Below are 15,114 nucleotides of genomic sequence, written 5' to 3'. Positions count from 1 at the left end.
GGTCCCTGCGGTCCCGAGCAGGGCCTGGGCACGGCTGCGGTGGGGCCGGGACGGGAGTTCTGCTTTTAAGGGCAGCGTTGCGGGAGTTGCACCCTCTTCTTCACTGGTGACTACTCTGACAAGCCGTGTGTGAGACATGAGCTATCCAGGGGTTACTAGTGACTTCTAACACTTCACTTTCGACCTCTGTTTTTTGGCCCAAATGGCTTTTGGGTTTTTGTCCTCGATCTGAGAGAAGAAAGACCCATTTTTTGCAGCAGCAGAGGATTACACTGTCTCAGGCCCTGCTCAGGTCAGAAGAACCACAATACACGCACTGCAGTTTGACCTGCGTGCTGCAGTGAAAGTAATTTTGTCTTACATGACATTTGTTTCCCTCCCGTTCACAGGAGTCGCCACTACTGGTGTAAGGACCTTGGTGTGAAGGTGTCACAGCAGTAGGTAGGTCCCCTCAGCTCACCTGACTCCCGGTGGGATCATGACCAGCCACGTCTGTATCCTGAGTGCCCAGCGGGTCTCGTATTTGGAGCCATTCACAGCACAGCGTTAGGAATTTTTAGCTTTTTTTTCTTTTTAAGGGGAATAGCTCGTACTGCCAACACTCTCAGCCATCACAGGCTTAAATTTCTGCATGACTGTAACTAGGGTGCTTTGGTATTAAAGTTAACGTCACACGCCAGCGATGCACGGAATTAATCTGAGGCACAGTGTCAGAACACTTCTCAGACATTTCCCTCCTCTGGTAGTAATCCTGCACTAAGGGGACACATTATAATGGTGAAATGAAATAGGTGTTTGTGGGAAGATGCACAGCGTTGATGTTGTTACACAGCATGCTTTTCTTGCTGAGGTCTTCAGATGTTTATGAAGAGTATGTAGTAGGGCGAGTTCGAAATACACAGCGCAAATTGGTGTTTAACACCTTCAGTTGTTAAATGTTCTGCCATGGGGTGTCGTGGAAACACTTAGTATTCGTGGGTTCAGAGAAATGACACATGCTGGCTTTAAGTGTCAAAACCGGTTTAGAGCTAAAAAATGTATCTCGACTGCCACTTGATGCAATCAAGAGAAATATACCTGGAAAAGTAATTCCTGTATGCATGCTCCAGTGCTACATTTTACTGAGCATCTCTCGCTACCCGTTGCCAGAAACTGAGTTGGGGACCTCGGTAGCCTGACTGAAGAAGGCACTTCTCACGTGCTAAAGGAGCAGGGACAAAAGTAGCAGAGGGCAAAGGATGTGGTCAGCTGTCTTGTTTTGGATGTTTATGATTTAAACGTTTATTTTTTCAGGAAATCTTTATAAAATGTTTTTAATTCAAATCTGCCGAATTTAATAAAAAATATTATTTCCACCTTAATACCATGCAACAGGTAATTAATTGTGTACTCATTTGTGTTCCGAATGAAGTCAAACCCTCCTTGAACCTGCATTGGTAGGTCTTTCTGAGCTGTAGGTGTCACCTCCAATATGGTAGCCATCTGGCAGCACTATATCCAACAGACCACTGCAAGGCTTCACTTCCGGAGTATGAATTAACGTTACCAAGTTATAAAAAAAAACAGTATTTAATGCTTGTGCCTCACAATATGACAGGCTTTGTCTCAGCTTCTTTTGACTTTGGTGGAATTAAATGCTGTCATTGCTTTGATCAGATTTATTTATTTTCACTAATGCTTACTTGCCCCAAGTTGGTAAGGAGGCAGGCATGTTTTGATGAAAGGGAATACATCCATATTTAATTATCAGTGGGGAAATATTTTTAAACTGAGAAAACGAAGTAATAAGATTTATCAAAAATAACTTTTCCATCATTAATGGTCAGTGTAGACAAACATATCTTTTTTGCTCTTAATTCTGCATGTGATGGTGAGTTTCCTATGTTCATTTGTTTCTGTATTTATTATTGAAAGTATAAATTATAGAAGTAGAGTTATCACATTTATTTTCTTCTCTTGTCATGTTTCATGTTTTATGTGGTTTGTTTTGGAAGTAGTAATTCAGCTGCAAATTCATTCTTTAATTTAGTGTCAGAGCTTGCAACATCTTTATACTCTGCTTTGTAGTTGTAGTCTAGTGTTCTGTAAATTACGTATGAAAAGGATGAAAGTTTCTATGTTGGCAAAACAGGTTTTTAATACTTGGTAAACTGATATAGTTGGATAGTTTTGCCAGGGTTTTTCCCCTCCTTCCCCTTCAGAGGAGAATATACATGTTGCGTATTAATAAAAGACTCTCAGGCTTCACCATTTATTTTAAAAGTGTGTTTGCATTAACATCTGAACATGATTTCTATTTATGCTGAAGCTAGTTCAAAGAATCTTTTTGTCATGGAGGATTTAGATGAAAATGAAATACACGTACTTTTTCTGAAGTGGAAAATGGAGGAATCAACTACCATGGACCAAGATTTTTAAGGATAAGAGAGGAAGAGGTTGTGGTAACCCTGACAGTATCCAGATGTGTATGGGAAAGGGACAAGAAGTACATGTGTAGGTCATGAGAGTGGAGATAAAAGTTTTGAAGAGTGCTAGCATGGGAAATGAGGTGTTTGAAATGAACAAAGCCCAGTAGTTTTATCATGTATGTATGGGTTTAGAGCGTTAAAAATCACGGCAGTGTTGTACAGTGACCTCAGCACTGGGTTTCATCTTCCTCTGAGCAGGCAGGAGAGAACACAATAAACGCCAGACTTTGGTTGCCTAATGGCTGATCCTGCTATCCTTTGCTCACATGAGTTAGGCCATTGATGGCGATGGGACAGCTCAGGTATGTAGGGCTTCTTGTAGGTGGGTTGGTGTGACCGAGAGTTTATGGCTTTGAGCTTGGTGTAAGCTTTGCAAAAGGCAATAATCTGCCTCTCTGGTAGATGCATGATTTGCATTTTTTGTGAACATGACCCATCCCCAGTTCCCTTTCATGCAATACAGCTTGCATTAAGATGCAAAAAGTTGCCACTTAATCAGTGTTGTTAAATACAAGGCAGAGCACAACTGGTGTATGTACTATATTCATATGCATTTTGAAAAGTCCTAGTTTTGTAATGGAATAAGTCTACAACAGTTGTAAGTGCTGTCTTGGCTATATTCCAGTGTTGCTGGGAATACCATTTGACCATGTCTTACTAGTAGCAATAGTACTTTAGTGCAGTGAGGTTCTGTAGCTTCTCACTGGCCTTCACCTAGCATAAAATTCAAGTTGAGGCTGAGGGCATCAGCAGAAATGTGTGGATGAAGCAGCCAACATCTCAACATAATAAAATAATTATCAGATAGGGAGAAGATTAATAATATTTCTCAGTGCTTCATTTCATGCTGAAAATGGTGGTAATTATAAATCTTGCCTGATGGTTATTGATACCTTGTTTTTCCTCTCTTCATCCATCTTTTTCTTTTTTTCCCAATTGCCTCTCTTCCTTTTATCTTTTTCTCACATTTAAAAATTCTGATTGCAACCTGAATTGGCTTGTGTTTTCTCTAAGGGTGGAAAGATCAAATGTCTGAAAAAAAAAATAAAGTCAAATAAGGAATTGTACGTGGTTATAAGTGCACCATAGGTTGAAACAGAATCCTTACTGCTTGAATGGAATCAAGATGAGTTTAATCATTTTATGGTAATTGCTTTGATAGATGTCCCTGTGCTGACACCACTAAAAAGTGAGAACAGTGTGTTTCATTTAAGTTTATTGTTTTGTTTGGTTTTAATTTAAAAATGAAAAGTTGTAGAAGCATAAAGCATGGGAAAAAAATATAAAAGAAAAGGGTGATGGGGGAAAAATGTGTTCAGTCCCAGCATTTTAGGCTGCGTTGTGTAAAAGGCTCCCTTGTAACTTTACTGTAGTGAGGAATTTTAAAGAATGAGGTTTTTACTGATGTTAATAAGAAATGATAAATAAGCCACAACAGAGAAGGAATATTTAATAACTGTAGGCCATAGTATTCAAGTTTAACAAAAATATATTCTGTGCTTATGACCATCTTTTATGAGTTAAAAAGCTACTCTTCTCTTTTCTAGTTCACCTTGATCACCAGAACAAACTCCACAAGAGATGGTAAGTGGTTTTTTGGATTTCTATGTGATAACTTAATCACATTTTATGTTCAAAATGCATATAAACACGCTTATGGAACTGTCAGTGCAGACATGTAAAAATTAGATATGAAAGTAGTTAAACTGCTTTGAAAATAGAATTCAGATTACAACAGTGAGTGATTTGTCTACTCCTGGGAAGATTCCAGAGACATAACAGGAAAATAACAGAGGGCTCTGATCATTTGCCTTAGATTTATAGCTTTTGTTTCCTTGAGGAAATCTCTTATTTCCATTTATTCCACAGCTGAAAAAGCACAGACATAGAACTCTTAGACTTTAAGTGTTCTTTTCCCTTTTCCACCCCAATGTAAAACTTTTCTGTAATTTCTTTTTACAGATGTATTTTTAAAATTCAAATGTAAAAGGGGTTTTCAAGGGTCACTTTCAACAAAATAAGCCACAAAAAAAGCAGTTGGAAAGTCACCAGCATCACAGTTCTGTCTACATGAACTGGCTTTTTGTCTTCCTTTCCCCTAAATTAACAACTGGAGTTAGTCAGCTAAACGAATCAGCCAGCTGGATTCCAGAGCTTTCAGTAAAGTCATCAAGGGCCTTTTTAGAAACATTTTAGAGGAACTGGAGATAGTTTTTGAGCTTTAAAAGAATACGATGTCTTCTTTGAAAATACACAGAATGTAGGAGATACCTGGTTTCGTCAAGCTTCATGATGTTTCAAAACTGGATTTTTAACTGGTGGAAAAATTAGACAAAATGTTCTGAAAGTAACCTGTGAGTATATCACATCTGACAACAGGACATTCTCATCTGGCTGCTGAAGGATGAGGAGTCAGTGTGACATTCTTAAGCAAAGCAAGAACAGTAAATAAAACATTGTTCATCCTGGCCTTTAGGTGGTTGGATGATTAAGAATGAAGAAATGCCATATGGAAAGCAGATGCTTTCCTTGCACCCACTCATTTTAGAAACTAATCTTCTGGAATACATGGTCTTGTAGCAGCACAATGTTAGACTAAGTGGAGAATGAGAATCAAGTTTCACCTCCACGAATTGGTACTTTTCAGGAAAGATAATTTGTCTGGACTTTTACACCACATAGCTGAACCCCACAGCCCTTCACAACTAGGGTGCAATTTTTTATCAGAAATTCTTAAGGAATGAAAGTTTGTTGTGGGTTTTCTTTGCAGACTGTATTAGTGCGAGGTATTTGGTTTCTGAGAGCCTAGGATAATGGGCTCAAGTTTGCAGAAAGAAGGGAAATGTAACAGTTATAATTATGATTCCAAACTCTCTAGCATTTGCATTATTACGTGAGAACCACAAAGTGAAAACAAATGTAAGTAAATGAAATTAACCTCTCTTGATATTGTTAGTATTAAATGGAAAGTAGTTCTTAGCTTTGTTTTTTCTGTTTTGTTTTGGGAGTTGTTTTTTTTCCCAGAGAATCATTCTTTTAAGGCTGTGAAGTAGTGTCAGTGCACTTCCTTTTTTATATTAAAAAAAGCAAACTAATAAAGGACTCTAGATGTCCCATTGATCTCTGAAAACCTTAGCTAGTCTTGCCGTAGTTTTGAGTGTTTGCCAAAACATGGCTTAATTAAAATTATTTCAATTTAGAATACAGGCATTCCATTTTAGCCCAGATAAAAGATCTTCTATTATCCCCTCTTTTTGTAGAGAAGGATGAGGAGGGAGATGAAATGGCTGTAGAAAGGAGGCCTAGGGCTAGAGGGACTGCAAGGCTTTGTAGTTGCTGGTAAAATCTGAACAGCTTAAAACTGTTTTTTCAGGAAAACTTAAGATCAGCTGTAAGACAGGAGGAGGTGTGTTACAGTATGTTTTGTTCTATAGAACTATTTTTCCACATACTTTATCAGTAGTGCTTTATTACCCTTTTCATATATTGGTTGCTGATGAGTACAAAAAGGAGATTTACTGGCAGCTTGTGCTTGGCTAAATACAGTCTTGTTTTTCATTGAGGCCATGATGGATATATGAACTTGGCTGAATTGCCATTTGACCTTTTCTGAGAGACTTATTTTGGCAGGCAGATGGAGGAAATATGTTACTGGGTAAAATGAATGCCTTTGTTTAGTATGGAGGAATTTTAATCTCTTGTGTTTTCTGTCTGCGGATTTGGAAATCAGGTGTAGGTTGTAATACATACACCTTGGAATGGTTCAGTTCTTAAAACTCATGTGAGCAACTAAGGAATTGTGGAATATATCCACACAGCATATCGCCTAGGAAGAACTGTTTCCCACCTTAGTAGTACAAACACTTGGAAAATACCTTCAGGGCACTACAGCTTCTCTATTGCTAATTTTTCCTGGTAGCTGTGTTGATGCAAAGCCAATACCTTGTAAGAGTAATGAAGCATAGTGCACTCATGCTGTGTTAATACTTGTCCTCTTCCACATCTGTGCGGTTTATCTTAGAAAAAGGATAACTGATGATTAAAAATCAAACTTTGTGCTTGTGTTTACAGCATTTTCCCCCACAATGACTGTTTCCTTTCTCTTTTTTCTTTTTTGTTCTTTCTCTCTATCCCAAGTTTTGGTCAGAGGAGGACAACGAGCCATGGTATTCTCAGCGAGTCTATGCAAGATACTGGAAGCACTATGACTTAGCCATGCGCTGGATGCGCAGGCACCAGAGAGCCTACAGGAAAGCCATGGAGTCCTTTTATTGCCCACCATGGCATCCTTCTGCAGCCTCTCCGAGTAGCCACTACTCAGGTTGGGATGGGAACGATCTCCCACATACCCAAAACTGTTTTTCCAGCTATAGCCCACACGGCAGAGCACCCTACCATGGGGGAGCTCAGCAGTACAGAGATGCCTACCAAGGGAGGAAGGATGATGACAGAGACTCCCAAATGGAGGAGGACTCTGAGTCTGAAGGGGAGATAGAATATGACTTGAGTAACATGGAAATCACAGAGGAGCTTCGCCAGTTTTTTGCAGAGACAGAGAGGCACCGGGAAGAACTGCGTAAGTCTGTCCTTGTTCTGTGTTTTCTGGTGGTTGGTGGCCCTAACATTGTCTTTATGGGTTTTGTAAAAATTCACAGAAATAGGCACTGCACTTGGGCAAGTAGAAGTAGGCAAAACTGGTGGGTGCACCTAAGTACCATTAATTAGAAACAAGTCTCAGAAAATGTCTGAAGGTTTTCTGTTAAGAGAGAGATAAAATTATTACTGAAAAGAGAAAGATAACACATTTGTCCAGAGGACAATATTAATCTTCAGTGCTGAAGGAAAAACTTCAGAACTTTTATGGTTAAATCTAGTTAACATGGTATGTGTCTGAGAGGGGAACCCAGAGGAAGTGCTTTACTACATGTCTGGACCCTAGAGTAAGCCTCAATGTATTTTATGACATTGAGCAGCCATTTTGTTATTCTTTGGCTAACTCAACAGTAAAATTCCATGACCTTTTTCTTCTCCCCCTGCATCCCTAGGGTACTCTTCTTTCTGTACTATACCACAAGTTTCTCTTTGTTTTGCGTCTTGATCTGGACCCAAGTCCTTAAGCAAGGACTATAAGCCGAAGACTTAAGATTTTCCTCAAGTATTGATCCTCAGAGGTTTGGTTATCTTTTTTTAATGGGAAGTCCTCAGAAGACATAAAAGATTATGCTGTACTTTACTGACATTTCACTGCATATACAAATGTTACGGGCACATTTATTATCTGTTTTAAGAAAGTAGTATGATGAAAGTAACATTTCCCACGACTCCAATAGGAAGTATCCAGAATTAATGTTTAATAGAGCTTTCTCTGGTTTCTCTGAATAAGGGAAATGTTCTAAAAATGCACCATAAAGGCAGTGATTGGGAAGAAGAGATAAAAATTGTGTTAATTTAAGTTCATCGATCAGAGGATATCCCGTGAACTGAAACACTTCAGCTTAACTTCACACTTCCCATCAGTAAGATGCAAGTTGGTCTAGTTAGTTATCAGAGGAAAGGGAATTAAGGAGCTCAGTGATAATGCCTGACATACATGCCTTTCTCATCAAGCTTTTGCAGAATCGGCTTCATTTTCTCTGTTGAAACATCCCCTTGATGAGATAAAGAATGCTTTAAGATGCTTGGCTACTTCTGGAAATGCAGTACATTTTCTTTGGGTTTATTTTGTCTTTGTGGTTAGCAGTTTTTAAAGGTGTGTGATTAAAGTGATATCCAGGAAATGGGGAAATCTGGGCTTAGAGACATTCTCTGTGACAAATATCCTATATGACCTTGGTATAGCTACTTAATCGCTTCCTGACCTCTCACTGGTTGCTCTTGCTAAAAAGATGACTTGGTTCTTTATGATGAGCAGGTGAATTGGGAAGAGGTTTGTGACTCAGAATACAGATTTTACTTTCTGTTACTTCCACCACAGCTCCACACCTGGAGCCTTTTGGAATAATTAGGTCTCTGCTGTGTGCCATGTACTAGCCTAGTTCTGGGTAAGTATAACTCCATTCACTTCAGTGACACTGTTCCAGATCTTTGTGCAAATTTAAGCAGAATCTGGTCTTAAGCTACTGCATGCTTCAGGTTATTTAATAGTTTCACTGATAAAATGAGGATAAAAATAGTAATTGTCTGTTAATTCCTCAAGCCATAAATAAGTAAACCAAGTGCCTGATTTAACTGAAATTTCAAAGTGCCACAGAACTCTTGGGTGAATGGTGCTGTCTAAATGCTAGTTTTGTGAGTAATTAAAAATACGGTATAACCTTGTTCAGAAATAATTTTTTCTTCTGTGGTGGGGGAAAAGGAAAATAGAGTATTTTTTTTATTCTGTTAAAGTTTCTTAAAAGAAGAAACATAAGCACCAGGAGGAGGGGAAAATCATTGTTTCCCTGATGGTATGGCAATGAGCTGGTATGGAGACCATGCTGAAAGCAGTACCACTCTCTACTTTAGGGGGTGGTATTATTAATTTTCTGGATGCTGTTCCTGAACAAAATGAAATTTAGGGATTCATTTAGCTGCAATCGATAATAACACTACCATGTTCTGTCTGTCTTACTGTGCTGAAAAATTACTGTCATTCTGTATCACTGCCCAAGAAGATGTAGTTAATGTGTTCACAAAAGAAACCCCAGATTACTGAAGTACTTCTTCTCTGGTGCCTGTGCCTTTTAATACCAAACTTTATGTCCTAGGCTGCTCCCCCTCACCTTAGGAGCAAATTTGTAGAGGAACTTGTGCACTATAAAGTTCAGAAATTTAGGCATCCATCTCTTGAAGAGATATTTATAATCATGAGGTAAGAGTTTTAAATTTTCTTTACACTGAATGAAAGTGTATGTGCGTGTCAAAGGGAAATGCTAGTGGTGACCTTGATAAGCCAGCTGATAGGGAGTGCTAAGGGGAAGACTGTGTCTCATTTTTAATTTCTCTGGCATAAATAAGGGGCTCCAGGTAGAGTTCACAGCCTTTCACCCCTGCATCTTGATATGCACTTGGGAGCAGACACCTGGCTTGCTCTTCTTTGAAAATGAATGCTGTGCAAGAGTTTGATGTATGTTTATTGGTGACTTGCTGAAGTCTGAGACACATGGGGGAAAAAAGAGCAAAGGAACAAAGAGAAAAGGAGAATTTGGTATATAATGAAAGGGAACTAGTGCAAAGGGTGGAGATCTGATGTGTCTTTGTGAAGGATGACTTTCATTAGGTTTGTGTTTTTCAAGCCCTGCAAAGTTAGGAAATATTATGCAGCCTTCATGCAGCTATTTTGGACATGCATAATGAGAGTCTTGATGTGCCAAGTAAGATAGGTGGTTCCCACACATGATCCGTGTGTCATCAACATGTAGAAGGATAATCGAATGGGCTGAAACAAATCCTATCTGACAGACTCTATTTCTAATGCCTGCTCTAGGGTTTGCTGGAGGTAAACGTGATCACAGGCATCAGAGAATAAGATCTTGCAAAATTTAACTGTGGAAGACCTTAATAGGCCTGAGATGTAGGTGGGAAAGATGCGTGTGTCTGGATGGTAAAATGGAAGTATTAATGCTAATTGCAAAGATAATGGTTTCAAAGGTAAGAAAGCCATCATGTCAGAGTAGCCAGAGAAAACTTCAGGTTTATTTCATTTTTTGGTAACTACTACAAACTTGAAGAGCAAGCAGATTCCTAACTTATGTAGGGAATTCTTTGTTTTGTGTTGCTTTCACAGGGATCATCTGCAGTGATTGGCTGACTTGCACAGTAAAGCCTTTGAAACTGGCAAACTCTGAGCCTTGCTGCATAATTTTAACACCTCAGCAGTGATACTGTTGTTCACAAGCAACCTTTTTTAAAACAGCCTCTGCTTTTGTCTTTGAATTCATGTCAAATTCTTACTAGTTTTTATATTCAAATTATGTGTTCCTGAAGTGCCCCAAAGTAATTGTGAGCAGAGTTTCACTGAGGCTCTGTGAACTCAAATGTATTAATAATGCACTACAAATATATCTTGTACTCTAGATGTAGTGTGCATTTGGTTAAAACCCCTTACAGACAGTTTTCATTTCTTTCCTTTTCAATTGTTTCTTCATGCACAATCGTAATTACCTAGAGAATCTGTTTTATTGGGGGGGTTTGTTGTCAGGCTAGTCTCTTGGTTCTTCATGTAACTGGTGATCCCAATATACTGTGCTTCTTGGGGATGTTTTTAGTTGTATTTAACAGTATAACCTTTGGCTGTTGAAAAGCACAAAGTTATTTTTCTGGGTTATGATACTTGTCAGAATTCTCCAAGCATCCTAGATGTAAAGTACAGAATACAGTAAGTTACCCTTTTGTATTTGCAAGAATTAAAAGGACAATAAGAAAGAAAGATTCATAAGCCTGACAATTCAGTAAATTGGCTAAGTACACATATTTATTACACTTTTAAATTTAGCCTTCAAAACATGTAGTTTGTCCTGGTGCTGGTTTTCATTGTTTCCTTTTTACGTATAAGAGGAAATTACTACTCTAATTGAGTGAATACAAGCATTGCCAGTACATTGAGAACCAGTTTATAGTAGTGAACAGTCAATGAGACAGTGTCCGTTATTTAAAAACAAAGAAAAGCAAAGTACCATCATGTCAGGTCATTACTGAAGGATAACAGTCTGTCAATTGTTAATGCTATGACTAATTTTTTCCACTAAAGCCTCTGTTAGTATTTCCTGCACATACCCTCCAGCTTTTCCCAAAATAATGTTGTCTCAACTTAAAATTTTCATGCCAGATGGGAAGCCTTTTTAAAAAAATGAAAGGAAATGGTGAATTACGATGTTTGTTTCAAATCTGCAATTTGTTGATTTTTTTCCTTTGGGTTTCTTTTTCTCTGAAACATGGTGGTTGCCACTGCCTCTTCCATAAAGAGGGAGTGATGGAATTTTTCCATGTTTTGAAGCTTCTTTGAATATTACCAGATCCATGAATCTTTGGGGTTTTTTAAGGCCTGTGGGCTTCTTTGGAAAATATACTTTGCCTTTTTTTTGCCACCATGTTTGTCATAATTCCTTTGATTCTCATAAATGCATCTCCTTGTTCTTTTTCTGTCTTTTTCTCTATCAGACTGTAGTTCAAATAATTACTTTTGGTCTCCAGCATGTGTTTTATTTCTTCTTTCCTGCCCTAAACTACCAAAGCATTGTGGATGGTGACCTTATAAATGCCCACCCAACTTTCTTGGCTTTATCAGCCTTGTTGTCGTATGAGCTTTTAACCACTATCTTTAGAAAATGAATTGCAGAAGTTTCTGAGAAATGCCTGTGGAATAAGAGCACTCTCTGCAATATGTATGGGTGCTTGAGGGGTGTTCCGAATCACATTTTTTTGTGAACTGAAGGAGAAATGTGAAAGACTTTCCTTTTGTACCACATTTCTCCTCTTGATGATTGAACCTTTTATCCTGTAGCAGCAGCATCTTGTCAGGTGCATACACGGTGTCCAATGTAGAGTCTATGTTCTTTGATATTGGAAGCCAACAGCTGAGAATATGCCTCTGCTAGGGAATAATGGAATGAAGTGCCATGATTTTCACCACCTCGATGTTGAAAACTAATCTATTTGTATTTGCAAAAACAAGGGATCTGAATTGCATTTTAGAGAGCAAAAGTTGGGCACAATTTTTTATCATTTTTTGTAAGAGACAAGGTTGTCTTTGGGAACACAGCCATTTCTAGAGTATTTAATAGACAAGAAAATGTTCTTTGATCTCATATTGTGGAGAGAATTTGAGCTTAGAAGAATGTAAAGCTTTGCTATGTGGGTCTATCCTATTGATCCAACACATTTTGCAACAAAATGGACATTGTGCTGTACAGGTGTACTTTCTACAACAATTACTGGAAAAAAGACACTAGAAAGCTTGAAATGCTGCTGAGGAAACAGTGCACATTCTGTATCACTGGACCAGATAGAGTTAGATACAGATATTGTCTGCTGTGTGCTCAGGAGAGTTGTGTGAAGTTCAATATTTAGAACTGGAAATAATATGTGAAGTGTTTCTTACTGGTTATGGGCCTCAGGCTGAGACTCCTGGATAGTGCTGGCAACTCCTGAAAATACACAAGTGCAAAGCCGGGCTTGTTTTGCTGCTAAGGGATCCCCCAAATTTCAGCTTGTAGGTGGCATCTGAAGATGCCATGGATGACACTCCCATGCATGCAGCCTGGGCAGTTTGGTGAAGCAGGGGCCTCGAATGCCACTGCTCTGTCTGCCAGTAGCTGTGCTGGGCTCAGTTCTTCCTATGTAACCTGTGGAATACTGGTATTTGAGTTACAGCAGGTTTATAGCTACAGGCATGGGAAATGCAGCTTGTGTAGTTGGTTCAGTGTAACTGTAGCATCAACATTGCTGTAAGAGGAATGCCAAGATGTCAAACATTTCTATTTCCTCTTATTTTTTATGGAAATCAAGAATATTGTCTTAATATAGGAGTATGTATTAAGCTTTGGAAGCCTGTTTGAAATTGCCACCCTGTTTGTCTGTCTAACGTGTTCCTTTTATTATAGTGGAGATAGTACGTACCTCAGTTGGCTTGCTGAGAGGTCAAATTTATTCATAATTATGAAGGATTTTGAGTACCTCAGCAAGAAGTAAGCAAAAGCCTCAAGTGGTAGAAGAACGAACCGTATGATCTGAAAAGAATTGTTCATTCCAGACCTTTTCCTTAACAGTTAAGTTAGATGTCATCCCTGTGACCAGAAGGCTGAACAAATCCAGGATTTGAGCTACCCTTTCTCCCAGGGAGCTATTATCGCTATGTTATTCATGAGTCAGAAGGAGAAGTCTGGTAAACTTGTGTTGTTGCTGCTCTTAGTAAATCAATGCTGTGTAAAGTTCCTTCTGACTGGACTTGTCTTGAGGATATGAGAATAAGATGTGCAAGACAGAGACAAACCATTGCTCCTCTCAGCTGCCATGTCCCTCACCATCTGTGTGGTAAACCTGCTTTGGTAGCTGTTTCTTGATAGTTGATGGTCTCAGAAGGATCCTGTGGAAACAGGTCAGTAGCTTGTTGTGATGGATTGGATATTGGAACTTTCTTTTTACAAATAAAATACATACAGTAATTTAGTTTTACATCCAAGAAGCAGAGTGTCAGCGCCCATTTTGTGGCTGTGCAGCTTCCAAGGCTTGAGAGCATTACTGTGACATACCTGGGCTCTGCAAAGCTTTTGCAAAGAGCCACCAGGCAGGTCCAGGGCTGAGAGGCCATGTGTGGAACAAGGAATCCTTTCCATGGTCTTGTAAGAGCAAAAAGAGCTCTCAGAAGGCTCTTATGGAAGGTTGCTTCATACAGGAACAGTTTGGTGTGGGAATTATTTGAAGGCAGGTCTGCCTCCTTGCTTATGCCATTAGCATCTGCAGCTGCTCTGAGTGACTCCCTGAGTCTTCTTTTCATTCTTTGTCCCTGCAGGGGAGCCTGTGAAAGCAGATGCAGCTGCTGTGGAAAAGAGCAGGTGAGACCATGCTGACAGACACAGCTCTAGGGAAAAGTGGAATAAAAACTGTTCTGTGCTAATCACTCCTCTTAGGCAGTCTGTCTTCACAGTAGCTGCACTTTTCCATTTCCCTTAAAATTCCTTGATTACTGGTTCCATTTAGGTGCCACATGCAGCATTTCTGGATCTCCGAATTATTTTACTTAGGAGAGAGCTCTGTCTTAGTTCTGTGCTGATAAATCTTAATTCATCACCTTTAGCATGATACATGCAACTCTGTAAGTAGACAGAGGCAGTGTGAGCTATGCATTAAGCATTTTCTAACACAACCTTTTTTTGTACTTTACCTGGGTAAGCTGTTGCTGTAACAAGAATGTTCAAAGTTTCGGGATTTCCAGTCACTGGAGTGACTGTGAAACATTGTCAAGAACCAAGGTGGAAATGGATGTCATGAAGTCGTGTGTTTTCTGTGTTTTATATCTACAGAATCTGCTTAGAATCTACAACAGAGCATGGCAGAAAATACCTCAAGTGTTGCACGTTTTAGTTGTTTCTGTTATAAAGCAAACTTCTTGTAAAGATTTGCTTTGAGACACATAATTTATCCCTGCTAATTTGAATGGAGTGTTGTTAATGCCAAGACTTCAGAGGCACCATTTGCTTTTCAACATCTCTCACCATGCCTCAGTTTTGTCAGAAGCATCCAGATGTAATTCACATCCATTGTCATTAGGGAAATGTGGGTGCTGTGGATCCAGAAACTGAGAGTTCAGAGACTTACATCTGCCTGGGTCTTTACAAAACTCATTTCCTCACATGCTTGAGGTCAAGTGAGAGAGGCAGGTGACCCATCTCAGGCCTTTACAGGCTGCTGTCATGCCCTTGGACATGCCATCTGGGACTGGATCCACAAAAGCTTTCAACACAGGTGGAATTGAGAAAGAGATTTCCAAAATTATAATCTTTCCATTCCAACTACACCTTCAAGGAAGAATGGAGTCATTCATACCCACAGGGGGATACATCTTAAACCCCAAGGTGGAAGGGAACATTGTCGCTCATATCTTTTCCAGCAGCTGGGTTGACCACCTGTGCCACCTTGTGATGTGATCTGCTGTAAAGCCCATTCCTGC

The 15,114-nt window shown here is 39.3% G+C and overlaps 1 protein-coding gene across 1 annotated transcript in view; it reads left to right on the top strand.

The window, feature by feature from the left end:
* The first annotated feature begins 6,610 nt into the window (after window positions 1-6,610).
* GEMIN8 (gem (nuclear organelle) associated protein 8) overlaps window positions 6,611-15,114 on the top strand; it is an 18,744-nt gene continuing 10,240 nt past the window's right edge. The window contains exon 1 of the mRNA XM_010008800.1: window positions 6,611-7,044. Coding sequence (XP_010007102.1) covers window positions 6,684-7,044 — 361 coding nt within the window. The 5' untranslated portion in view covers window positions 6,611-6,683. The remainder of the gene's footprint in view (window positions 7,045-15,114) is intronic.

This window comes from Chaetura pelagica, unplaced genomic scaffold (assembly GCF_000747805.2).
Source record: "Chaetura pelagica isolate M959 unplaced genomic scaffold, ChaPel_1.0 scaffold512, whole genome shotgun sequence".
Taxonomy (NCBI): domain Eukaryota; kingdom Metazoa; phylum Chordata; class Aves; order Apodiformes; family Apodidae; genus Chaetura; species Chaetura pelagica.
The sequence above is the reverse complement of the archived record's forward strand: the minus strand, read 5'-3'. Positions and strand labels throughout refer to the sequence as shown.